This window comes from Sinohyriopsis cumingii, chromosome 19 (assembly GCF_028554795.1).
Source record: "Sinohyriopsis cumingii isolate HCF-2022 chromosome 19, ASM2855479v2, whole genome shotgun sequence".
NCBI classification, from domain to species: Eukaryota; Metazoa; Mollusca; class Bivalvia; order Unionida; family Unionidae; genus Sinohyriopsis; species Sinohyriopsis cumingii.
Genome location: NC_142979.1, coordinates 46,428,074 through 46,454,790, shown reverse-complemented (window position 1 = coordinate 46,454,790; position 26,717 = coordinate 46,428,074). Strand labels below are relative to the sequence as shown.

Genomic DNA, 26,717 nt, shown 5'->3' with positions numbered 1-26,717 from the left:
TGCTAAAACTCATTCATGCTTTAAACGTGTAAACATGCTGATATGTATAAATGGAGATAAGAAAATGTACATACTAAACGATAGTTCGAATTATTAATGCGGGAGGTTGCGGGTTCGAACCCTGGCCGAGTCATGCTACATGTCTGCGGCATGATGCCCCCGCGCTAGACATCACTATAAACTGCCACACTGCAGACATCGTAGCGATATGACTGAAATAGTGTTTAAGTTACGTTAAAACTCCAAAACACACAAACACGAATTTGTTAATAACAAATACTTATAGTGCATATTAATGTAAAAATGACTAACTGCTAACCTAGAACTAAGCAAGAATTATGATATGGTAAATCAAACATGAGGGATCTTATTATATATTCAAAGCCTAAAGAAGGTTAATTATATCTCAATATTCATATAGTAAGTACAAAAATAAAATACAATCGATTATTATTTGCATGGACAATTTAAGACACACAGCTGATGCTGCGAGATGATAATAGTAAGAGTGATAAATCAAAAGCGACACGTGTACAGCAAACTTAAAAAACCTAGAAACTCCATTTTTTCGTCTACTGTTAAAAGTGATTTTGTCAAACTTGCACTAGTGGTATAGAACATCGTGTAGTTTCCGGCTCAGTAAACGCATGAAATTGGATAATGTTATAGACAATTAACAGGAACAGTTATATATGTCACCGATGATATTTCTATAAATTCCATTTCCCGCATTATAACACTACCACCTCAAGCAGGTAGTGATAGTATATGGAATAAATATCAAATACTTACATATGCTTCATGTCTGTTGTACCTGTCGATACGTTCCTATTTGAGAGGGAATACAGGGAACTTGTACAAGCGTTTTTCATAGAACATTAACCTTAAGGAAATTTCTGGATGAAGTTGCGCATGTGCTGAGTTACGTAACTTCCGTAGTTTCACAATATCACACGTCTCTGTAGATCCATTAGACTGGAACCATAATGTCGAATGTAGACTATGATCATAATGTCAAAATAAATGTATGTAAGGCTGAATTGAACAATTCTTTTGGCCTTTACAGATTAAATTTTTACTGAAACATTCCTTCTGCTCTACTGAAATACAGTAAGAAGGTGTTTTCAGCTACATTCTGCTAAATAGACTTCTGTAATTTTGTGCTACATACGACTACATTATCGCAAAGTGCATATTACCATGCAGGGTGCACGTGGAGTGTTCTCCCAATTTCTCGTCCATCAGGCACTTGCCTCCATCAGTTACCGCTAACATGTTTGAATTTACCAAGTGATTTGTGTTTTGGTTCCCCTTTCATTTACCACCTTGCTTATCTACAATCTGTCAGACATAATAAGTTCACAAATGATATATAACTATTTATCACAGACCTCGAACTAGACTGGGCCCTGTCGTACTTACAAAGCTAATTTCAACTGGTACTGGAATTTGTCAACCTTGACCTTTCCTAAAACTAAATATCCACTTTCACTGTTTCTAATTTGAACAATATGACCTGTGTGAAGAAGATTCAGGAATTTCAATGTTCTGATACAAAACAAATAAAGCTATTGGAGAAAATGCCAAGTATAACATTAGATCTAGTCTTGCATCTTTTCGTGCTTTTGACTATTTTACTGAGGGAATGTGTTTAAAAGGGTATGCAGTTCTGGAATAATTGATACAAAAATTAGCGTTCAATATGAAAATATTCTCTTTTGTTGGATTTATATACTGGCTGTAGCTTATTCATTTGTTGAGAGTGGTACATTTCAGCTATTCTTTAGTGCAGGACCCAAGGTGTTTTACCTAACAGAAAGGCACATATATAACGTTTACAAGAATGGATGCATCTCACATATTGTATATGTATATAGTAAACTATGTTCCAAAGTTGTCTGGACACAGTCCATTTGAAATACGCTATGGGAATGCAACTGTCAGTATAGCCGTGGCCAGGCTTAATTGTATACTGTATTACTAAGCTATTGATGTACTATATTTCAACAAACTTCTAATCCAAAGTCACCATAAAGCCCAGTACAGAAGAAAATGAAAAAGAACATTTTTTTTTTGTTTTTGCTTCCGGACCAAACCAAACTCATTTAATTTTTCGTTTCATACTTGAAGTGTCTGTAAAATTGTGCTGATTGTCATTGATGTGAAGAAAAAAACATTTATAATAATACTAGCAATAGGGCAAAGTATGTCCCAATGATTTATGTTGGACATTATGAGGCATTATACTTACTCTAGAGACATCTTCTAATCAAGTGTCCTCAATATGCAAACTTTATTGATCTAGAATGAACAGTTCAAGCAGTGCACTTTATTAAAAGTAATTTGCTTCAAGTGTGTGATGCTAATTGTAAGATGTATGCTTAAATATTTTATTCCCCAATTTAGAAAGCATTTACATATTTAAACTGTAAAGAGATCTTTAAATAATCGCAAATTAGGATTAACAGGTCCAAGTGATTAACTTGCCTTAATAGATGTCTCCGACAGAAAGCATACAATAAGCTTCTTTAACGAGGTACAGCTAACATCAATATATAAAGCATATGGCACATGAAATGAAGACCTTATTGATGCTGAAGCATATTAGAGTGTAACGCATTCTGTTCAAACTTGACGCAGTCACAGGAGCATGAAAAAGCACTACAAGGTTCAGATTCGGGAAGACAGTGATAGTCATAGACTCTCATGATGGTATTCCCTGAGAATAGTGAGCAAACTAAAATGAATCATCTGTTCAAACGCTGGGAAGTTACAGGGATATGAAAAATCAATGGCAATCTTAATGTTTGAAATCATAGTCTTATAAAAGAGTTTCTCACCAAAAAAATTAAACATAACCAAACGAAACAAATTAAACATAACCTAACCAAATAAACTAAACTTAACCAAAGGCACATGAACTTGTTGTTACTATAACCTTCCTAGGGTATAAGAGAAAGATTTATTTTGGTGGATACTATTGAATTATTGCAAAGTGACAAGGCAACTAGATACAGAAAAACTAGACTTACTTTCCTCATTCAGACCGCATTGAACTGAATATTTGTTAACAATAAGATGGATTGAAATTTAGGTACAAAAGGTTAAGATTTTATGAACCTATATAAACAGCTTGCTAACCTGCAAATGCTGAAGGTAATTCGTCATACTCTTTATTAAGAAATAATGCGAAACATTATCAACTTAAGAACAATCAAACACAATGAACTTTGGTTAATTATATCATTTGATTACAACACGTATAAAGAACTGAAATTATAAAATGCAGGAACGGAGGTATTAATGTCATTTAAAATGTTACCGACATATACATTTCTAACCTTGTTTATCATTCTGTGCATGAAAATCATCAAATACGAAGAATTCACTTCCTTAACTAAATATCCCAATAACTAGGTTCTGAAAACCAACAGGTAATCAAATGGAAACAATGGATAAATGTGACTTGCAATACATAATAAAGATGCTGCACGCTTGCGCACGCTAGTAATGATGCACACGTAGAATGTAGGTGCAGATGTGAATTTTGTTGGTATGTACTCCGGCAGTGAGCTTGGGTTTTGGTGATGGAGTGACAATGTTGTATCAGTGTACAGCATAGGGAAGTGCAATTAGAGTCAAAGATACGACCTGTATCAACTTTGATCGAAATTATGTCACTCAGGCAGTCAAAAGACACTCATTTCAATGACCCAGCCGTTTGACTTGTTATGACATGATTAGAACACTGGTATGAACTCTCAATCAGACAGCTCTAACACAAAGTAGGGAATATTCGCGATAGATCAGTTCACAAACTAGGTGGAATTGGCAGGTTTTCCTTAATACTATGCTCAATTAACCACCAAAGTTTGAATTGACAGATGTATTGGGGCATTTTGGTGCCAATCAAAGGTCCAAGCTGATCAAGGACATAATTTCAAACGTACTTTGTTTCAAGCCTTTTGTAAAGCATTTGAAATTACAAACAGTCGTACTACTCTCTGTCATCCATCTGGCATAAGTCAGTATAAGGTTTTCAATAGAATCATTATTCAGATCGACTGAAGTTATACACACATAGGCCTCACAGACTTGGATAAACATTTGCCCTTAATCGGCATGGCGTTACATTCAGTGAAGAAAGAATTCATTGGATTATCAGCCATATAATAATTCTGGTCAGGGAAACATTCCAACCTATCTGCCATTTTGTCGGTCAGGTGAGGCAGCCTTCTCAAAGTTGTAATGTGTGGGTAGAAAGACTCACAATGAATCTTTCTGAAATGTATGTTTTGGCAAAGGATACGAGTCACTGTGCAAAACTATGACAAAAGAAAGACTATGATGTAAGACTACTATTGAATACATATATAGCTCAGAGATTCATTCACTCAAGCTGAAGTTAAAAGCCGAGACCAACATGAACCTATCCTTTTCTGGTAGTGGATGCTCGTCATCCATTAAACTCTAAACGTTAAAGATGGCTCAGCTGGTACACCATGACAGGTTGAAAGCTTGCTTCGAAGCCGATTTCCCACTAATGTTGCAAAGAAGAAATGACCTTCTTTATACATTGTCATATCCCTCTTCTAAACACAAAGGAAAGAAAAAGGAAAGGACTGCCACCTCGTTTAGTCACACATGGGGAAATGTTGTCAGTCCTCTCCAAAGCTTCTCCACCCATGCGAAAAAAACTCATTCAAACTGCCGATACCGTGTGCGAATGTTGTTTGAACGTCTTGAAGGGTACGATACCTTTGTCTAAACACCATAAAAAATGATTAGCCAAATATCGTCACGTTCTTCGCCAAATGGTTCAAAAGAAAATCCCCATTCGTCAAAAGAAAAAGATGTTGGTACAACGCGGAGGAATTTTGCCTCTGTTGTTAGAACCCTAGCTGAAAGGAGTATTGGAAAAGATGCTGGGAGGACTCTTGGGAGTACGATAAAAGGACCATAAAGATAAAAGGGACCTCTGGATTACAAACATCTCAGACGTGACACTTGAAATCGAATGAAAGGATGAAAACTGGCTTTAGTGCTTTACAAACGATGGATGGAAAACAATTGTTGGCAAGAACAGCGGACCCACATTTACCTCCCAATCCAAATTTGACTGAGGTGTCCCAGTTACAATACGAATTGCAGTCATTGATGGATAGCCACGATTTTTCCGAAACAGAAAAGTTGCAAAAGTACGGTCAACTTTTGCAACGACTACAACTCTTTCACCAGAAAGATTCAGACAAAACAACTCTACCCACTCTGAAAATTTTTAAGGCTTTGATGAAAAGTTCATCACTCACATCGTCACCACCACCACTACCCCCAACAGTCAAGACAGACGCAGCCCCACGAATGCCTGAGGAAGAAGAGGCACGAGAAGTCTTTCAAACACCGTCAGCAGTTCCCATCCAAGTAAGATTGCAGCGTCCTTGTTGGCCCATTCCCCCACACCCCAACGAGAAGAAATGAAAGCTTGGGTTAAAAGGATGATGTCCACTCCTCCTTCGACAGAAGTGAAAAAGAAAGAAGTGAAACCAGAAGCGAAAAAAGAAAAGAAGACCAAAGTCTACTCCCGTGGCACATCGGACCCGTAAAGCCGTTTCCAAGCCACCCTTTCGCCCCGTCCAAAGTAGCATCAGTGAAGAGTGGGTGACTGATTAAAAAATGGAGAAAGTGTTATCCAGCATTTACTACGATCCATCCCATCCTGCAGGTTACCGAGGGGTTCAGAAATCGTATCGTGCTACCAAAACTCGACTGAAACGTCTCCGTTTACCTCAAAGGTAACGATGGTTACAAGAACAAGTCACGTACACTTTACAAAAACTCATTCGACGAACATTTTCCAGAAGTCGTACCCAAGTGGAGAGAATGGATCGTCAATGGCAAGCCGATTTAGCCGATGTCTCTCATTTGGCAACCTACAATTGTGGCTACAAATATTTGTTTTGTGTCATTGACGTCTTTTCCAAATTGGCCTAGGTCGTGCCATTGACTTTCAAATCGAGCTGTGAATTAGTGCGAGCCCTCCAACTGGTGTTGAAACAAAGTGGCCGTTACCCTTTTTGATGGCATACTGACAAAGGCACCAAATTTATGAACTAAGCCTTCCAAAAAGAATTAAAGAAACGTGACATCCATTTTTTCATCATTGAGAATTCCGAAACCGGAGCCAGCATCGTGGAACATTTTCATTGCACCTTAAAAGAACGCATGTGGAAATAATTTACACATCACCACACTCTCAAGTACATCGACATTTTACTGCACTTGGTATAAGCGTACAACCAGTCTTACCATCGAAGCGTCGGACGTGCCCCACAATAAGTGAATCCCGACAACTAAGTGACCTTTTTCCAGCGCCTGTTTGGTACGTCCCCGGCGGTGGCAGTCCCCAAGAAAAGTCGAGCGGTTGCAGTAGAAGATTGCGTGCGCATTGGCAAAACCAAACGCACATTCGACAATGGTTACTTACCCAACTAGACCACCGAATTGTTTCGTGTCACTGGACGAGTGCGTGGTCGTCATCTATAAATTTAAAGACATGAACGGGGAAGTGTTAAAAGAAACGCTTTACTTGCCCTAGTTACCACTTGTCACCAACAAAGAAGACGACGTGTACAACATTGAAAATATTCTCAAACGCAGAACCCGAAAAGTGTGAAAAAGACGTGTCAAAAAGGTCAAAGCGCGTTGGAAAGGATATCCTCCCAGTTTTGATTCTTGGATCGACGCTTCGCAAGTCATCGACTATAACAAGAAGTGATCATCATCCCTCTTTGAATGGTGGACAATGTTTGGAGATGGAATGGGAGGATACCGTTGGAGGAGAACCCCAAGACAAAGACGAAAAGGACATAACCATGAAGTCCAGATGGCCAGAACAAGAACGACATTTAGTCTCCTATTTTGCCAAACACCTAGCAGAACAAATTACGGAATTGATCAAGAAAAATTGCTATGGACGTCGAAACGATCATCACAGTCAAATTCAACACGATTAATGTCTGATACTGAGTCAAGAAGAAAAATTGGACCAGTATCTGGACGGAGCTTGGAGTCACATCTCGGAAGAAGCCGTGTTGCATCAGTGGTATAAAGACTTGCGTGATCATTCCTCTCCTCCACTGATGACTCTAAAGATCCATCGCATCGACGCTCTCTTGGCTCAGAGTGCTGAGACAAAACGAAGAAACGGTTACTTGTCAGACATTTTCAAAGAGAAAGTCAGGATTGAAATTGTCACGTATCATTACCTGTGAAGAAAAACAACACCAAAATGGATGCCTGGGAACTTTATTACCTTTTGAACCACAGTTCGTACACTGCTTCTTGGAATCCGGTCGTGTGTGCTAAAGATGAACTACCTCATCGCAAACCTCAAGACCATCAAGCGTATGTCATCAACACGGACAACAGTCATTTCCCAGGAACCCACTGGGTTGCCTTGTACATTCCTAAAGAAGGTTGTGTGGAGTATTTGATTCGTATAGATTATCCCCTTTGGAAGACGACATCATCGACTTTATGAGAAGAAATGCTCAGAGGACACGATTCAATAACGTGAAATTACATGACACAGATTCCATGGTGTGTGGACAATATTGTGTGTATTGCCTTCATCAGTCTTAAATATTCTTTGGAACATTTAGTAACTTATTTTGATCGTAATTCTTCTAGAAACGATGACAAAGTAGATCGATGGTTTTGTGACCATTATGGTTATCTTTCGTCTTTAGCTAGGAAACGTAGTGTAAATCAATGGCCCAATGACTTCCAACAGTGGAAGTCTATCTTCAGTTCACAATGTTGTCAACCTTGTCCACAATAGACGTTTATTAGAAAAAATGTTTGTTGTTTGTTGAAAGATTGTTTATTGTTAATTATTGGATGTTAGTTATTTGAACAAAAATGTTGTGTTTTGAAAAAATGCGTATCATTTGTTTGCGATCTTATGATGAACTATGCTCTTCGACTTCTCTCTATCTCTCACCCTCAAATCAAACTATCCTAGCTTTTCAACTCTAAACAGTGATGGGATGTTTTCTGTCGCATCCGCGCTTGAACCATATAAAGCGGGGTAGTCTCCAGTCTGACCGTCCATTGTTGACTCATCCTCCTATGAAGACGTGCTCAAGACTAGCCAAGCTGAACGAAGCTTACGTAAATTTGCATCGTTTCAGGAAAAGCCTGATACCCAAACCTGCAGAGATAGAGAATGTCAGAATGTTAAAAATGACTGAAGACCTGATAGAAGAGCTCTTCAGAGAAGAAATCAAGAAAGAAAAGGAAGAATGGACGGATAAGTACAGACTTCACAAACATCAGAGAGAGAGAGAGAGAGAGAGAGAGCAAAGATATCAACAGCAACAACAGCAACAGCAGGAACCAGACAGAGGTTTTGTCGACTACCGTGTAGACACCAAATAGTTCTCCTTCTCTTTCCGAAGAAGCAGACCCTATCCTGTAGGAAAGCCTGCCGCCAGACGGGGACGCAATCTTAGACAATAAACAATTGTCATCACTCCTCGTCCACAAAAACAACCCTTTTCAAGGCTACCCAATACTATAGAAAAGAGATACTAATTCAATTGCCAATGGTATGTTAGTAAGTTAAAAAGAAAACAGAAGTGTGTCAATAAGCACTTCATTTCTTTATCTTTATTAGAAGTGTCTATAAACACTTCGTTTCCTTAGCTTGTCAAATAGTGAGTTTTTGATAGTAGTTAGGGTTTGCAAGTAAAAAGTGAGTGAGTGTTTCTTTTAAGTCCGCGCGATCCATGTTTATTGGGGTAATGATATGGGCTATGTAAGTTTTGGTGACGGGGGTGTCCTTCACTTCCGCGCTTCACAGCTATGAAGAGAAATGCTCGTCAGTCTGACTACCCATCGTTGACCAGTCAACTGCAAAAAAAATGAGTAAAATAGCGAAACTTATTAAACTCCAAATGCACCTGGAATATGCCAGGCGGCTCCTGGATGAGCTGGCTATGGAGGAGATCGAGGAGGAAGAGAGAATAGAAGAAGAGGAGGAGAGGAAAAAGAAGAAAGTGAAGGGAGACATTATCCTACCTCACCTCATGCTAAGGCCTATGTGTGAGGTCAATCCTGAAGGAGGATACCTCCACAGGCAGCACCAGCATCAGCACGACAGCCGACAGCCACAGCCACAAGCGCCACAACAACCACTAGCAGCAGTACCACATTCTGTACCAGTACCGCAGACACTAGCAGTATCACAACTTCGTCATCCACGGGCGTGGCATAGAAGACAAGAACACTTCAGAATCCCACAAACTGAAGATTGGGATTCTGAAACCAATCAACCAGCCTCTGTGCTCCCAAGAGCATGACTTAACTGGGAGCAAGATTGGAGTAGGAGATGTGTTTGTGGTGCCAGGCCTGGGAGATGCCGGCATTAGTCAAGTGCATTCGGAGTTTTTTTTTTTTTAAACAGCCCTTCTCAGGGCTACCCCAATGCTCTAGAAAAGAGACCAATCAAGTTGTCAATGGGTGTGAATGTAGAGTAGTGTAATTATGAACATTCACTCATTTATTGATGTTTCTGTGTATGTGTGTTTGTGTGTGTTTGCGTGTGTGTGTTTGTATGAGCTCACGTACGTTTTTGTGGATAGTAGAGTGTGTGATTGCAAAAGTGATCATAGGTTTGTGTGGATAGTAGATTTTTGGGGTCTGTAAGCGTTCGCGTACGTTTGTGTGAATTGTAAAGTGTGTGGTTTTTCCTTTTCCGTCTGTGTGGATGGTATAATTGGGATTGTTTTTCTCCTTCCCGTGTGTGGATAGTAATTTGAGATGTCTTTTTTTTTCTCTAGCTCCTTCCCGTGTGTGGATACAAGATTTGTGGATTGTGGATAGTATATAAAAGTTTTTATCTTTCCTTCTGTATGAATAGTAGATAATATGAAAAGTGAGTGTAAGGGATGTTTTCCTTCACGTCCGTGCTTGTAGATTATTAAGGGGAGCGTTCATCATTTGCGCCATTTTACGGAATAACAAAAGAAGAAGATAGCAATCGATTTATTCAACAGTTTGAAACACACTTGGTACTGGATGATTGATGCAGACTATTTAATGGAAAGGCTTTAGAAGGAATTAATGCATCCAGGTACACTAGACTATGTGACCAGTCTAAAAGTAGCCAGAGACCTGGTACAAGGGATGATTGAGGAAGAAGTGGAAAAAAATAAGAAGATTCATTCAACCTCCGTATGTGAGAGTAGGAAGCTTGACGGAAGCACTTGATAAAGTAATCAAAGTGAGGTGCTTTCTAGAAGAGACATTATATTGGACAGAGTGGTCCTTTGTAAAGTGGGGCTATGCCAGCTAAAGAAATCAGAAGAAATGCTGAAAAAGGTAACGAAAGAGGAAGTGAAACAAAATTAAAGATACCTGGATAAAGGAGAGAAAGAAGAAGAAAAAGAAAGAAAAAAGAAGAGTTTGATAGATTGAATAACAGCTGGAACAAGATACATGAGAAATTTAGATCGATGGGTCATCCTGATTGGATGCCAGAGACGGAAATGAAGAAGAAGAAAATAATAATTAAAAAAGTGAGGAAATGGTGTCATATTGTCCCTAGACATTCCCAATACTTTTTTGTCCCTCTATAGTCCCACCCATGTTAAATTCCCATTGTCCCTAGGGTACAACCCCCTAGTTTAACATTAAAGTCACATTGTCCCTAGGGTATCACACTATACTACTGCTCTCTTATCGTACCACTTCTTTATCAAGCGTTAATGTACTGGCATGTAGTTAATACTTGGTTCCTTGTTCAAATCACTTGTCGATTTAATCACTAATCGGGTGTTACTTCCGAAAAACATTTGAGTCGGACTAAGTCTTGTATCCTGACTCGGAGTATTCTAAGTTCTAACAAGGCTTCATATTGATCTCTACCATCTATGATTGTCTTCTTCAATATGTTCTTAATGACTTTAATAGCAGATTCAGCCTTTCCGTTTGCTTTGTGATCATTTGGGGCTGGCGTTCTGTGGTTAATGTCCCATTTCTAATGAACTGTGCGCACCCCTTTCCTATAAATTGAGGTCCATTATCAGATATAATCGTGAAAACTGCTTATTGAGTGCGGTTACAACTTGACTATAACTTGTCCTTCTTAAACAAAGAGTCCACTTCTATGAAATTTGAAAAACAGTCGATCACAACGATACACTGTCTGCCTTTGATTTCAAACAGATCCATGCTCACCTTATTCCAAGGTCTTTCTCCGTTCAGTGTGCTATAAAACGGCCGTCGTTGGTTTCTAAGTTGGCATTATTCACACGCTACACATGATTCAATCTTTCGTCTAATTTTTCTTATCATTCCGTTAAGTCATCGCGTACATCACTACACATTCCATCATATTTTAATAACGGACATTAGTCACGTGACTACACTGAAGAAGCTGAATGGATCTACAATGCTCTTTCAAAACATGTTACATTAATTTTTATTCAATAAACAATAAGCATTTGAGGATGATATCATATATAATACATACGCTTTTACATATGTCAACAGTTATACGTATTTGGGTAATATTTCAAAATCAAATACGTCAGATGATGAATATATATTGAGACATAACAGGCTGTTTGTGAACTCGTACAAACATGCTTCTACACAAATTTAGAAATTTTCCATTGAATATCAAAATTAGATTATTCAAATCTTATTGCTCCACAATGTATTATGCACCTCTGTAGACAAAATTTTGTGAATGTATTGGTTATTATTATTGTCTTAGTTTTCTATTAAGCCTTCCAAGATGGAACCGTGCCTCTAGCATATTTATAACTTATAATGTATCAAGTTTTGAAGAAGTAACGAGAAAGTAAGTGTTAGTAGTATATGGGGTCACCCTAGCGTCAAGTGGACTTACCATGCAAAAACAGTCGATTCACTCTGGCGTCAAGGGGAATTTAACATGGGAAATTTTATCATGGATGGAACTGTAGAGCGTCAAGGGGAATTGAACATGGAAATTGAACAGGACCGGTACTTTAACGTCAATGGGACTTTAACGTTAAAATATGGGGTTTGCACTTTGTCGTAAATGGAAATTGAACATGGGAATGTCACCTGGATGTCAATGGGAATTGAACTTTGGGTGACGTCATGAGGCTTATAGGGTCAAAACATTTTATAGGGATTTTAATGTATTTGTAAGGACAAAGGGTAGATAGGGACAAACATACAAATACACATTTAAACACACAGAAAAGACGACAGAAATGTTCTAAAACAAACCTCACAGAGAGAATAATGGCTCAAAAAAGAAAAGTCTATTGTATGGGTTCAAAACATTTATTCAAGTATATACATGGGCTCTCTGGCCTGTGCTTTGGTCTAAGCACTATCCATTTAATACATAAACATTTCTACATCAAACAAACCTATTTACTAGTTATTTAGTTCTTGGCTCTAGTAAACCTGTTTACATTTAATGTTCATTTATAAGAAAAAGCTAACACAAAACAAGTAACATGCAATCAAATAGGACAAAGTTCATGTTTCTCTCTCTCTATTCGTCTCACACGTTGCTAAAAATCTGGTCAGCTAGCACTTGTGTCCCAGCGTAGATATTTCCCATCACTTAATCCGTTTCATTCATAAATCGGCTGTTATATCCATCGTGCTAGGTACACTTATCAGTAAGCAGATCAAGTGCAGTCATCGTCTTCTTCCCATGGAGGTACAATGTATACCATATGAATGGTTACTTTTCCTTCGTTGATGTCAAATTTTCCTCTCATCGACTGCACGTCTTCAATAGCCCTAAAAAGTTTGGACGAAGTTATTTCTGCAGGTGTGCTAAATCCGAGACATACAGGTGAGTTCAAACTGTCGCGATACATAGATAGGCTCAAACGACCTCGATCTTTGACTTGGCAATGACATTTGAGTTCCTCTAACAGTGAGTCAAGTAGGTCCGTAATGAAACCTGCTACTTCCTCGGCTGAAATGTCAGACGCGAAGTCTCTAAATTTCACCGTGTAGGTGTAAGTTGTCGTTCTAAATTTTCTTGAGGTCGCTGTCTGAGTCATTTGGATGCTAAAATACTCCTGTAGGTCTACTGAATCCTTTCCCTTCTTGGACGCACTTTGCTGTGACGGTATGGTAGTGAAAGAGGTCAGTGATGTTTGTTCCTTCTCTTTTTTCATCTGCGTAGAGTGATTCATCTTTCTCGTTGCTTGTCCTCGCAATGAAGTGTCGTTCTTGGAAGTCGTCCCTTTTTATACTGGGTGATATCAGTATGTCCATAAGGTAAAGTTTTGTGGTCTGGAAGTTTCACTAACTGCACGTAGTTTGTCATGGCGTTAGTACATAAATAACTAAGATGTGTTACTGCATTGGTGATGTGATAGTGAGGCAAAGAATCACACCCGAGTTTCTCGTTGGACTTGAGTCTTACGCTCTATACTTGCTGTTTGAAGGGATTCATTTTTTCTCAATTGGTCTTAGTAGTGACAATGAACTGTTGGTCTTGGACGTTGTCCTTTTTTATATGCTGACCAATATTGATGTGACCGTACGGCAAAGTAAAGTGGTTGGGAAGTCGCACTCGCTTCTGGTACACGATTTGATAGACTTTTTCCAAGGGTCGACTGACGATGTGGTGAGTGGGTAAACGTACAATCTTGTTCGGCTGGTAGGTGGTCACTTTAAAATTTGCATCCTCTCCAGACTGCAATGCTTCTTTCAATACGCCAAAGTTGACCACACGACTGGTACGATAATTCAGAGTCAATCCTTTCACTTTACACTCTGTGTGCACTTCTCCTTGTGGGTCCCGGTATTCGTAGCCGTAATTTTTAGGACCGCCACTCGCGAAACTTAGAATCTTGTCGTCAGGATGTTCGTCTGTCCAGGCTCCTAAACGGTCTCCTTCGATGTTAGGGTGTTGCTGACCCGGTCGATCGATGTAGATGCAACTGTCCGTGTCAAAGTACAGGACGCGATCCCCTAACAGTTCTAAAGCTTCGTACAATTTTAAGCGAGCATGAGCTGTCACGTAAGCCGCAATGATGACATTTCCAAAAGGGTCGTCTTGTACAAAGTCCAGATCTTCTTCGTAATTGACCAAGATTAAATTCTCTCGAACGACGTCCACGTGTTTCATGTATTTGGTTTTGTCGTGAATCATCTGGAAGTAGCGGGAAGGTTCTGTCAAATATTCCGTCTTGGGTAAACACGGTCGTTGTGCCATTTTACCCCACAAGCAATTTAACATCACTTTGGCAAACGATCGCCTGCCTTCGTTTTTCTCGATGTGGTCTAAAGTGATGCCTTCTTGTTCCCGGTATTTCTCTTTGAATTTTATTTGGTCTTCGGGAGTGTGACACCAGGAAGGATAGCCGCTGGCTTCTTGCTTCAGTTTCAAAAAGGCATCCACGTAGTCTGCGAAAATGCCTTTCTGAGTAGGGTCACCCTTGTGGTATTGTTGTGTCTTGGGAAAGTGGCAAATTTCGTACACTTCTAACAGTTGGTATCCCATGTCCATAGCTTTGAACAATTCTACGCTGACCCAGGTTCCCGTCAAGGCCCGTTCTTCCTGGGTGTGCTGACAAGGCTGATCTTGGTTGCACGTTTCGGCACAAGTACGGCACAAGGGAAACATCAGTTTGCCTTGACAATGGTGAGGTAAGACGGGATGGTATAGGTTCGTGGGAGGCAAAACTTTGCACTTGATCAAGCCTTCGTATTGTCGAATGTTGACCAGGTCGATGTGTTCCGTCAGCAATCGCGGATGCCCTGTAGGAAAGCGACAATATTTGCACACGTAGGGATACAGCGAACACACATCCAAGTATTTGATTTCTTCTCCTTTCTCTTCGTCGGCTTGGTACAGCAAACAGGTGGCATTGGTCCTTCCTCCGTACAAGCTATCCCTCGGGTTCAACGGGTCCATGAACTGATAACTTTCCACGACACGTTTAAACTCGGGATCGATTTTCAAACGGTGATCGTATTCGTGTTCCCACATTTCCACCACTTGGTATCCTTGCTGTTCTAACTTCAAGCGTCGCTGACAAGTGTCCTGGTACAGGTCTTCCATGGTCCGTTGTAAAAACTGATTTTTAGTGTCACGGTCAGGGTAGCAGACGGGACATCCGTGAAATAAGCAACCGTTAAACTCATACACGATCTTGGGGTTTTTTAAGTCCCAGCCATCGACCGAATACGTTCCGATGGTCCTTTCGCCTCCTCCGTTGCGGGCATGCTGAATCCATTTGCCTTCCTTGTCGCACAAGTAATGTAACCAGCGTAGGGCTTTGACCGAGTATTGACGCTTGACATAGTTGGTCGTTTGAGGACTGATGACAGCCACGGTCTTTTGAGGCATGAATCGTTGGCGGTACACTAAGGAACACGCTTTGGCAATGGTGCAAGCTTCTTTCAAAGGATCGACCCCTCCGTGTTCCATGAACAGTTCTCGAAATTTTCCACAGCAACGTCGTAAAATGTCCACGTCGGAACGACAATACTTTAACATTTCTTCCTGAAAGTCGAAGGGGTCAGAGGCATGAGCCTGGTACCAAGCGTAGAAATCTTCTCGTTGTTCGGTACGCATGTTGTCGGGGTCGTAATAGTGAGCCTCAGGCAAATGGGGTAGAACGGCATGTTGATTGGCTTCCATATTGAAAAAGTGTGGAAAGTACCCTTTAGCCATTTCTGTCATTCCAAACGTTTTAGGCATTCGACTCAAAGGCATGGCCAAGTAACTCATCGAATCTTTAAACTGCAGTTGTCCCACTTGCATGAAAATGATTTTGGCTCCGTTCAAAGTGACTTTAGGACGTTCGGTGCCATGTTCCGTATAGTACCTCAAAAGAAACTGTCCATCGTATCCGGAGAAATTGTGAGCCATCACTGTGGCATGGCGATGACAATCTCGGTAACGTTCGATGTCCTCTTTGCTCCATGTCTTGTCGATGGGGTCTAAGACCCATTTGGCAAAATCGTCTAGCGTCTTTGGTCCTCGAAAGATTTTTTCACGCCCTCCAGGAATTTTGCTGCAGTGAGGGCAATAACTGAAGATAGGTTCTTGAATACACTTCTCGCACGCTCGATGAGCCACGCAGAAATTAGGAATGTGAATGCCAGTCTCTTGCATGCATTCGAAATCGAAAAAGATGAAATTGCCTTTCCTCTTGTGACCGTCCTCTTTCTCTGGTGGGGGTTGGTATTTTTGCACGTAACATTGGTGTTCCAAGTCCACGATGTGGTGACAAATGTGACATTTTTTCTTTCCTGAACATACGTGTGCCTTGACACTATTGGTACGTATGCCTTGTCCACACGCGGGGCACAATCTCAGCAGTTGACAAGCGCATTTCTTCTGTGAACCTTGTGTCTTCAAATGTTGTTGGTAACATGTAGGGCTGACAAACGTGCGCAGACAAGTTGAACAAGGCACTGGTTCTTCGCTCAGACAGGGTTGAGAGGCCAAACATCCTGAGCATTTCCATCCACAATGTTTGTGTTGCTCTCGATTATTATAACCATAGTCACATTTCTCACAATAATAAACATATCCCAGGAATCCAGTGATACTGGTAATGGTATCGAAATGTTCATCGTGATGATAAAGGTGAATGTATTTTCCGTCCTTAAAATGTTGGCCTCGAAACAACAGAGGCCCGCGCATTTCTTGAGGGTGCACTTTCAAGGTGTAGCGTGGAGCTAGGGCATCTTGCAATTTTTGCATCTCAGGAATGCCACAGGGTGTGTCTTTGGACAGTCCGGCTTGTTGTAACAGGAGTTCTGCTTCATTTCGTTGTTTGGCTCGGTCGGATTGTTGAATAGTTTTCCAGGTTCTTTTCCATTCTACCGTGTCGTTCTTGTTGGCATAGGTTCGTCCCACCACGATGGCACGGGCTAAACACATCTGGTCATGAGGGTTGTTAATTCGGACGAGACTCGTTTTGGTGTTGCGAAGGTCGTCCACCAATAAGACCTTTTTGCGTCCTGTCCCTTGAGGAAGAGAGACGTGAGCCATTTTCAGTGTGGCTTTACCATCGGTGATGTCAAACTTGTCATTGGATTGTTGCACCTGTTGTATCTTGTCCATGACTTTGGAAGGGGTCAGTTCTGCGGGTCTGCTAAACTCGATCCAAACAGGGGATTTCAAGCTGTCGTGTTGTATGGATAGTGTCAAGCGATCGTCTTCTTTGGGTTGACATTGTCGCTTGAGTGTGGTGAGCAAAGAATCCCACATCTCGGTGATGAACCCTTCTGCTTTCTCCAACGATACGTCGGACTTGAAATCTTTAAACTTCACCGTGTAGGTGTAAGCCGTGGTTCTAAATTTTCTAGAGGAGCGCTTTTCCGTCTCTCGAATGTGATAGTACTTTTCAGGGTTGACTGGTGAACTTTGGTTTGGAGTAGACTCTCTCTGTCTGGTCGCAGACGTGGAAGGTGTTGGTTCAGGTTCGCTCATGTCTTCTATTTGAGCGAACACTTCTTTTCGTGTGTGAGGCGATACGTCACTTCGCTGCCTCTTACGTTCTTCTTCTCTCTCACTGAAATCGTGCGATCGTTTCATCTCGATTGCTGATTCAGAAATGATTTAACCAAGTTCATTCTTTCCATATATACCCTCTCTACCTCTCGTTGTGACAATGACTTGGTATATTTCACAAGGCAAGTGAAAGCCAAGCATATAGGAACCCAACGACAGCGTTGCGTCTTAAACACCTCATGCATCTTGACGACCCTTCGATTCAAACCCTACCACGAAAGAAAATAGTTGCAAGAAAAATAAAACAGACAGTTGGTGTCTTCAAGAGAGCTAGAGACGGCACTGTGTCGCTGGGACACGTACGTACGTACTCCAGAAAACTACGCTACTCGACAACGTGAGTGTGCTTGTCAAAATGTTTGTCAGTTTCAAAACGCGAACCAGTACTGTGTCCGTTTAATATTTGATGTGGCAAGAAGAAATGGTACAATACGCAACAAAGGGTTTGTACGTTTACACTCCAATCTGTCTGTACTGCAATGGTAACAGCGCTCTTGCGTTGGCATTATTTTGCCACACTACCTTTTAAATAAAACAATGCATCACTCATCATAAACGATTTCATTGGCTATACTTATTTTCTTACCGCTTTCGCTTCGAATTGACTTCAGTACCTTTTCGCACAGCGACAAGATCGGACGTGTTTTTTTATTCTGCGTCGGGTCGCTACACTACTTGCCCTGAATTTACAACCAAACAATGTGTTACACATTGTAATTGACTTCATTGGCTAACCGATATTTTACACTTCTGTCTCTGTTGATGTGAGTGTGCTTGTCAAAATGTTTGAGTAAGATTAAAAATGTTTGTTAGTTTCAAAACGCGAACCAGTACTGTGGCCGTTTAATATTTGATGTGGCAAGAAGAAATGGTACAATACGCAACAAAGGGTTTGTATGTTTACACTCCAATCTGTCTGCACTGCAATGGTAACAGCGCTCTTGCGTTGGCATTATTTTGCCACACTACCTTAAAAGAAACCCCAATGCATCACTCATCATAAACGATTTCATTGGCTAAACTTATTTTCTTACCGCTTTCGCTTCGAATTGACTTCAGTACCTTTTTGCACAGCGACAAGATCGGACGTGTTTTTTTTTTTATTCTGCGGCTGGTCGCTACACTACTGTCAACAAGCCCTGAATTTACAACCAAACAATGTGTTACACATTGTAAGTGACTTCATTGGCTAACCGATATTTTACAATTCTGTCTCTGTTGATGTGAGTGTGCTTGTCAAAATGTTTGAGTAAGATTAAAAATGTTTGTTAGTTTCAAAACGCGAACCAGTACTGTGGCCGTTTAATATTTGACGTGGCAAGAAGAAATGGTACAATACGCAACAAAGGGTTTGTACGTTTACACTCCAATCTGTCTGCACTGCAATGGTAATAGCACACTTGCGTTGGTATTATTTTGCCACACTACCTTTAATAAAACCCCAATGCATCACTCATCATAAACGATTTCATTGGCTATACTTATTTTCTTACCGCTTTCGCTTCGAATTGACTTCAGTACCTTTTCGCACAGCGACAAGATCGGACGTGTTTTTTTATTCTGCGTCTGGTCGCTACACTACTTGCCCTGAATTTACAACCAAACAATGTGTTACACATTGTAATTGACTTCATTGGCTAACCGATATTTTACACTTCTGTCTCTGTTGATGTGAGTGTGCTTGTCAAAATGTTTGAGTAAGATTAAAAATGTTTGTTAGTTTCAAAACGCGAACCAGTACTGTGGCCGTTTAATATTTGATGTGGCAAGAAGAAATGGTACAATACGCAACAAAGGGTTTGTACGTTTACACTCCAATCTGTCTGCACTGCAATGGTAATAGCACACATGCGTTGGTATTATTTTGCCACACTACCTTTAATAAAACCCCAATGCATCACTCATCATAAACGATTTCATTGGCTATACTTATTTTCTTACCGCTTTCGCTTCGAATTGACTTCAGTACCTTTTCGCACAGCGACAAGATCGGACGTGTTTTTTTATTCTGCGGCTGGTCGCTACTCTACTTGCCCTGAATTTACAATCAAACAATGTGTTACACATTGTAAGTGACTTCATTGGTCAGTCGATATTTTCCACCGCCTTAGCTTCAAATTGGTTTCACTTGTTATTCGCACCGTGAGATGATCAGACACGTTTTTCTGTACCTGACCATTAGTCACTTCACAAACAATAAAACTAAAACACAAATGATCACGCCATGAGCGGCTCATGGAAATTATGTTAGTCATGTTACGAAATATAGCACGACTTGTTTGGATGTACTTTTCTGTGGTCACTCTTTAATTACATGCGTCTTCAGTTCACTCTTGTGATATTTTTTGTAAAGGGTGTATTTTTTCTATGGATGTGATTGTGTTATGTTCTATATGTTCTTTTATGTTTTCAGTGATTTTACTTTATATCGATATTTTAATTTAGATGTATAGACTATGTAGTCTGAAATAAAGAATTCTTATCTTATCTTATGTAAATGGAATGAGTGTTTCTTTGAAACTTTCATATTGAAAATGTGCCATAAAAACAAACGTACGTGTCGTCATATTTTTAAAGTAGGAATACATGATCTCTCTCTCTCTCTCTCTCATTGTAGTTTTGATTTATACCCTAATGGAATATGTTCCCGTTTGAAGATACCTCTCCAAAATTGTGATCAGTAGTCACCATAATTACGTGAACTGTTCGTCATGCCATTTTTTTTTCAAACGTTTACACTCTAAAAAATTGTAGAACGATTTTTTTTCTTCCATCAGTAAATCTTTGTATGAAATAAAAGCTTGAGTTTGCACAATTCTGGTATCTTAACTTTATCCGGTTTTGGAACTGCAATATGTCACGCATTTTTTTTCTTTTAACGTTAGATTTACAGTTTGTCAGAAAAAAGACAATCACACGGCTTTTTTAAGAATGAAACAAATGACATTGCACTGTATAACCCTGCCTATGGTTAACTCTGAATTCTAAAGTCAAAACATGGGTTCAGGAAAAAAATGTAACAATGTTCGTCCTATATTCTCTCAGTTTACACTGAGGATAGGACGAACATTGTTACATTTTTTCCTGAACCCATGTTTTGACTTTAGAATTCAGAGTTAACCATAGGCAGGGTTATACAGTGCAATGTCATTTGTTTCATTCTTAAAAAAGCCGTGTGATTGTCTTTTTTCTGACAAACTGTAAATCTAACGTTAAAAGAAAAAAAATGCGTGACATATTGCAGTTCCAAAACCGGATAAAGTTAAGATACCAGAATTGTGCAAACTCAAGCTTTTATTTCATACAAAGATTTACTGATGGAAGAAAAAAAATCGTTCTACAATTTTTTAGAGTGTAAACGTTTGAAAAAAAAATGGCATGACGAACAGTTCACGTAATTATGGTGACTACTGATCACAATTTTGGAGAGGTATCTTCAAACGGGAACATATTCCATTAGGGTATAAATCAAAACTACAATGAGAGAGAGAGAGAGAGAGATCATGTATTCCTACTTTAAAAATATGACGACACGTACGTTTGTTTTTATGGCACATTTTCAATATGAAAGTTTCAAAGAAACACTCATTCCATTTACATAAGATAAGATAAGAATTCTTTATTTCAGACTACATAGTCTATACATCTAAATTAAAATATCGATATAAAGTAAAATCACTGAAAACATAAAAGAACATATAGAACATAACACAATCACATCCATAGAAAAAATACACCCTTTACAAAAAATATCACAAGAGTGAACTGAAGACGCATGTAATTAAAGAGTGACCACAGAAAAGTACATCCAAACAAGTCGTGCTATATTTCGTAACATGACTAACATAATTTCCATGAGCCGCTCATGGCGTGATCATTTGTGTTTTAGTTTTATTGTTTGTGAAGTGACTAATGGTCAGGTACAGAAAAACGTGTCTGATCATCTCACGGTGCGAATAACAAGTGAAACCAATTTGAAGCTAAGGCGGTGGAAAATATCGACTGACCAATGAAGTCACTTACAATGTGTAACACATTGTTTGATTGTAAATTCAGGGCAAGTAGAGTAGCGACCAGCCGCAGAATAAAAAAACACGTCCGATCTTGTCGCTGTGCGAAAAGGTACTGAAGTCAATTCGAAGCGAAAGCGGTAAGAAAATAAGTATAGCCAATGAAATCGTTTATGATGAGTGATGCATTGGGGTTTTATTAAAGGTAGTGTGGCAAAATAATACCAACGCATGTGTGCTATTACCATTGCAGTGCAGACAGATTGGAGTGTAAACGTACAAACCCTTTGTTGCGTATTGTACCATTTCTTCTTGCCACATCAAATATTAAACGGCCACAGTACTGGTTCGCGTTTTGAAACTAACAAACATTTTTAATCTTACTCAAACATTTTGACAAGCACACTCACATCAACAGAGACAGAAGTGTAAAATATCGGTTAGCCAATGAAGTCAATTACAATGTGTAACACATTGTTTGGTTGTAAATTCAGGGCAAGTAGTGTAGCGACCAGACGCAGAATAAAAAAACACGTCCGATCTTGTCGCTGTGCGAAAAGGTACTGAAGTCAATTCGAAGCGAAAGCGGTAAATAAATAAGTATAGCCAATGAAATCGTTTATGATGAGTGATGCATTGGGGTTTTATTAAAGGTAGTGTGGCAAAATAATACCAACGCAAGTGTGCTATTACCATTGCAGTGCAGACAGATTGGAGTGTAAACGTACAAACCCTTTGTTGCGTATTGTACCATTTCTTCTTGCCACGTCAAATATTAAACGGCCACAGTACTGGTTCGCGTTTTGAAACTAACAAACATTTTTAATCTTACTCAAACATTTTGACAAGCACACTCACATCAACAGAGACAGAATTGTAAAATATCGGTTAGCCAATGAAGTCACTTACAATGTGTAACACATTGTTTGGTTGTAAATTCAGGGCTTGTTGACAGTAGTGTAGCGACCAGCCGCAGAATAAAAAAAAAAACACGTCCGATCTTGTCGCTGTGCAAAAAGGTACTGAAGTCAATTCGAAGCGAAAGCGGTAAGAAAATAAGTTTAGCCAATGAAATCGTTTATGATGAGTGATGCATTGGGGTTTCTTTTAAGGTAGTGTGGCAAAATAATGCCAACGCAAGAGCGCTGTTACCATTGCAGTGCAGACAGATTGGAGTGTAAACATACAAACCCTTTGTTGCGTATTGTACCATTTCTTCTTGCCACATCAAATATTAAACGGCCACAGTACTGGTTCGCGTTTTGAAACTAACAAACATTTTTAATCTTACTCAAACATTTTGACAAGCACACTCACATCAACAGAGACAGAAGTGTAAAATATCGGTTAGCCAATGAAGTCAATTACAATGTGTAACACATTGTTTGGTTGTAAATTCAGGGCAAGTAGTGTAGCGACCCGACGCAGAATAAAAAAACACGTCCGATCTTGTCGCTGTGCGAAAAGGTACTGAAGTCAATTCGAAGCGAAAGCGGTAAGAAAATAAGTATAGCCAATGAAATCGTTTATGATGAGTGATGCATTGTTTTATTTAAAAGGTAGTGTGGCAAAATAATGCCAACGCAAGAGCGCTGTTACCATTGCAGTACAGACAGATTGGAGTGTAAACGTACAAACCCTTTGTTGCGTATTGTACCATTTCTTCTTGCCACATCAAATATTAAACGGACACAGTACTGGTTCGCGTTTTGAAACTGACAAACATTTTGACAAGCACACTCACGTTGTCGAGTAGCGTAGTTTTCTGGAGTACGTACGTACGTGTCCCAGCGACACAGTGCCGTCTCTAGCTCTCTTGAAGACACCAACTGTCTGTTTTATTTTTCTTGCAACTATTTTCTTTCGTGGTAGGGTTTGAATCGAAGGGTCGTCAAGATGCATGAGGTGTTTAAGACGCAACGCTGTCGTTGGGTTCCTATATGCTTGGCTTTCACTTGCCTTGTGAAATATACCAAGTCATTGTCACAACGAGAGGTAGAGAGGGTATATATGGAAAGAATGAACTTGGTTAAATCATTTCTGAATCAGCAATCGAGATGAAACGATCGCACGATTTCAGTGAGAGAGAAGAAGAACGTAAGAGGCAGCGAAGTGACGTATCGCCTCACACACGAAAAGAAGTGTTCGCTCAAATAGAAGACATGAGCGAACCTGAACCAACACCTTCCACGTCTGCGACCAGACAGAGAGAGTCTACTCCAAACCAAAGTTCACCAGTCAACCCTGAAAAGTACTATCACATTCGAGAGACGGAAAAGCGCTCCTCTAGAAAATTTAGAACCACGGCTTACACCTACACGGTGAAGTTTAAAGATTTCAAGTCCGACGTATCGTTGGAGAAAGCAGAAGGGTTCATCACCGAGATGTGGGATTCTTTGCTCACCACACTCAAGCGACAATGTCAACCCAAAGAAGACGATCGCTTGACACTATCCATACAACACGACAGCTTGAAATCCCCTGTTTGGATCGAGTTTAGCAGACCCGCAGAACTGACCCCTTCCAAAGTCATGGACAAGATACAACAGGTGCAACAATCCAATGACAAGTTTGACATCACCGATGGTAAAGCCACACTGAAAATGGCTCACGTCTCTCTTCCTCAAGGGACAGGACGCAAAAAGGTCTTATTGGTGGACGACCTTCGCAACACCAAAACGAGTCTCGTCCGAATTAACAACCCTCATGACCAGATGTGTTTAGCCCGTGCCATCGTGGTGGGACGAACCTATGCCAACAAGAACGACACGGTAGAATGGAAAAGAACCTGGAAAACTATTCAACAATCCGACCGAGCCAAACAACGAAATGAAGCAGAACTCCTGTTACAACAAGCCGGACTGTCCAAAGACACACCCTGTGGCATTCCTGAGATGCAAAAATTGCAAGATGCCCTAGCTCCACGCTACACCTTGAAAGTGCACCCTCAAGAAATGCGCGGGCCTCTGTTGTTTCGAGGCCAACATTTTAAGGACGGAAAATACATTCACCTTTATCATCACGATGAACATTTCGATACCATTACCAGTATCACTGGATTCCTGGGATATGTTTATTATTGTGAGAAATGTGACTATGGTTATAATAATCGAGAGCAACACAAACATTGTGGATGGAAATGCTCAGGATGTTTGGCCTCTCAACCCTGTCTGAGCGAAGAACCAGTGCCTTGTTCAACTTGTCTGCGCACGTTTGTCAGCCCTACATGTTACCAACAACATTTGAAGACACAAGGTTCACAGAAGAAATGCGCTTGTCAACTGCTGAGATTGTGCCCCGCGTGTGGACAAGGCATACGTACCAATAGTGTCAAGGCACACGTATGTTCAGGAAAGAAAAAATGTCACATTTGTCACCACATCGTGGACTTGGAACACCAATGTTACGTGCAAAAATACCAACCCCCACCAGAGAAAGAGGACGGTCACAAGAGGAAAGGCAATTTCATCTTTTTCGATTTCGAATGCATGCAAGAGACTGGCATTCACATTCCTAATTTCTGCGTGGCTCATCGAGCGTGCGAGAAGTGTATTCAAGAACCTATCTTCAGTTATTGCCCTCACTGCAGCAAAATTCCTGGAGGGCGTGAAAAAATCTTTCGAGGACCAAAGACGCTAGACGATTTTGCCAAATGGGTCTTAGACCCCATCGACAAGACATGGAGCAAAGAGGACATCGAACGTTACCGAGATTGTCATCGCCATGCCACAGTGATGGCTCACAATTTCTCCGGATACGATGGACAGTTTCTTTTGAGGTACTATACGGAACATGGCACCGAACGTCCTAAAGTCACTTTGAACGGAGCCAAAATCATTTTCATGCAAGTGGGACAACTGCAGTTTAAAGATTCGATGAGTTACTTGGCCATGCCTTTGAGTCGAATGCCTAAAACGTTTGGAATGACAGAAATGGCTAAAGGGTACTTTCCACACTTTTTCAATATGGAAGCCAATCAACATGCCGTTCTACCCCATTTGCCTGAGGCTCACTATTACGACCCCGACAACATGCGTACCGAACAACGAGAAGATTTCTACGCTTGGTACCAGGCTCATGCCTCTGACCCCTTCGACTTTCAGGAAGAAATGTTAAAGTATTGTCGTTCCGACGTGGACATTTTACGACGTTGCTGTGGAAAATTTCGAGAACTGTTCATGGAACACGGAGGGGTCGATCCTTTGAAAGAAGCTTGCACCATTGCCAAAGCGTGTTCCTTAGTGTACCGCCAACGATTCATGCCTCAAAAGACCGTGGCTGTCATCAGTCCTCAAACGACCAACTATGTCAAGCGTCAATACTCGGTCAAAGCCCTACGCTGGTTACATTACTTGTGCGACAAGGAAGGCAAATGGATTCAGCATGCCCGCAACGGAGGAGGCGAAAGGACCATCGGAACGTATTCGGTCGATGGCTGGGACTTAAAAAACCCCAAGATCGTGTATGAGTTTAACGGTTGCTTATTTCACGGATGTCCCGTCTGCTACCCTGACCGTGACACTAAAAATCAGTTTTTACAACGGACCATGGAAGACCTGTACCAGGACACTTGTCAGCGACGCTTGAAGTTAGAACAGCAAGGATACCAAGTGGTGGAAATGTGGGAACACGAATACGATCACCGTTTGAAAATCGATCCCGAGTTTAAACGTGTCGTGGAAAGTTATCAGTTCATGGACCCGTTGAACCCGAGGGATAGCTTGTACGGAGGAAGGACCAATGCCACCTGTTTGCTGTACCAAGCCGACGAAGAGAAAGGAGAAGAAATCAAATACTTGGATGTGTGTTCGCTGTATCCCTACGTGTGCAAATATTGTCGCTTTCCTACAGGGCATCCGCGATTGCTGACGGAACACATCGACCTGGTCAACATTCGACAATACGAAGGCTTGATCAAGTGCAAAGTTTTGCCTCCCACGAACCTATACCATCCCGTCTTACCTCACCATTGTCAAGGCAAACTGATGTTTCCCTTGTGCCGTACTTGTGCCGAAACGTGCAACCAAGATCAGCCTTGTCAGCACACCCAGGAAGAACGGGCCTTGACGGGAACCTGGGTCAGCGTAGAATTGTTCAAAGCTATGGACATGGGATACCAACTGTTAGAAGTGTACGAAATTTGCCAC

General features: G+C 40.5%; 1 protein-coding gene across 4 annotated transcripts in view; it reads right to left on the bottom strand.

The window, feature by feature from the left end:
• The window catches only part of LOC149775638 (uncharacterized), an 82,745-nt gene extending 81,634 nt beyond the window's left edge, over positions 1-1,111 (bottom strand). The window contains exon 1 of one of the 4 annotated variants that reach the window (XM_089943962.1): positions 793-1,111. In XM_089943962.1, the coding sequence (XP_089800088.1) occupies positions 793-872 (80 nt within the window). In that variant the 5' untranslated portion in view covers positions 873-1,111. The remainder of the gene's footprint in view (positions 1-792) is intronic. The other 3 variants (XM_089943960.1, XM_089943961.1, XM_089943963.1) reach the window with 3 other exon arrangements.
• Positions 1,112-26,717: the final 25,606 nt, after the last annotated feature.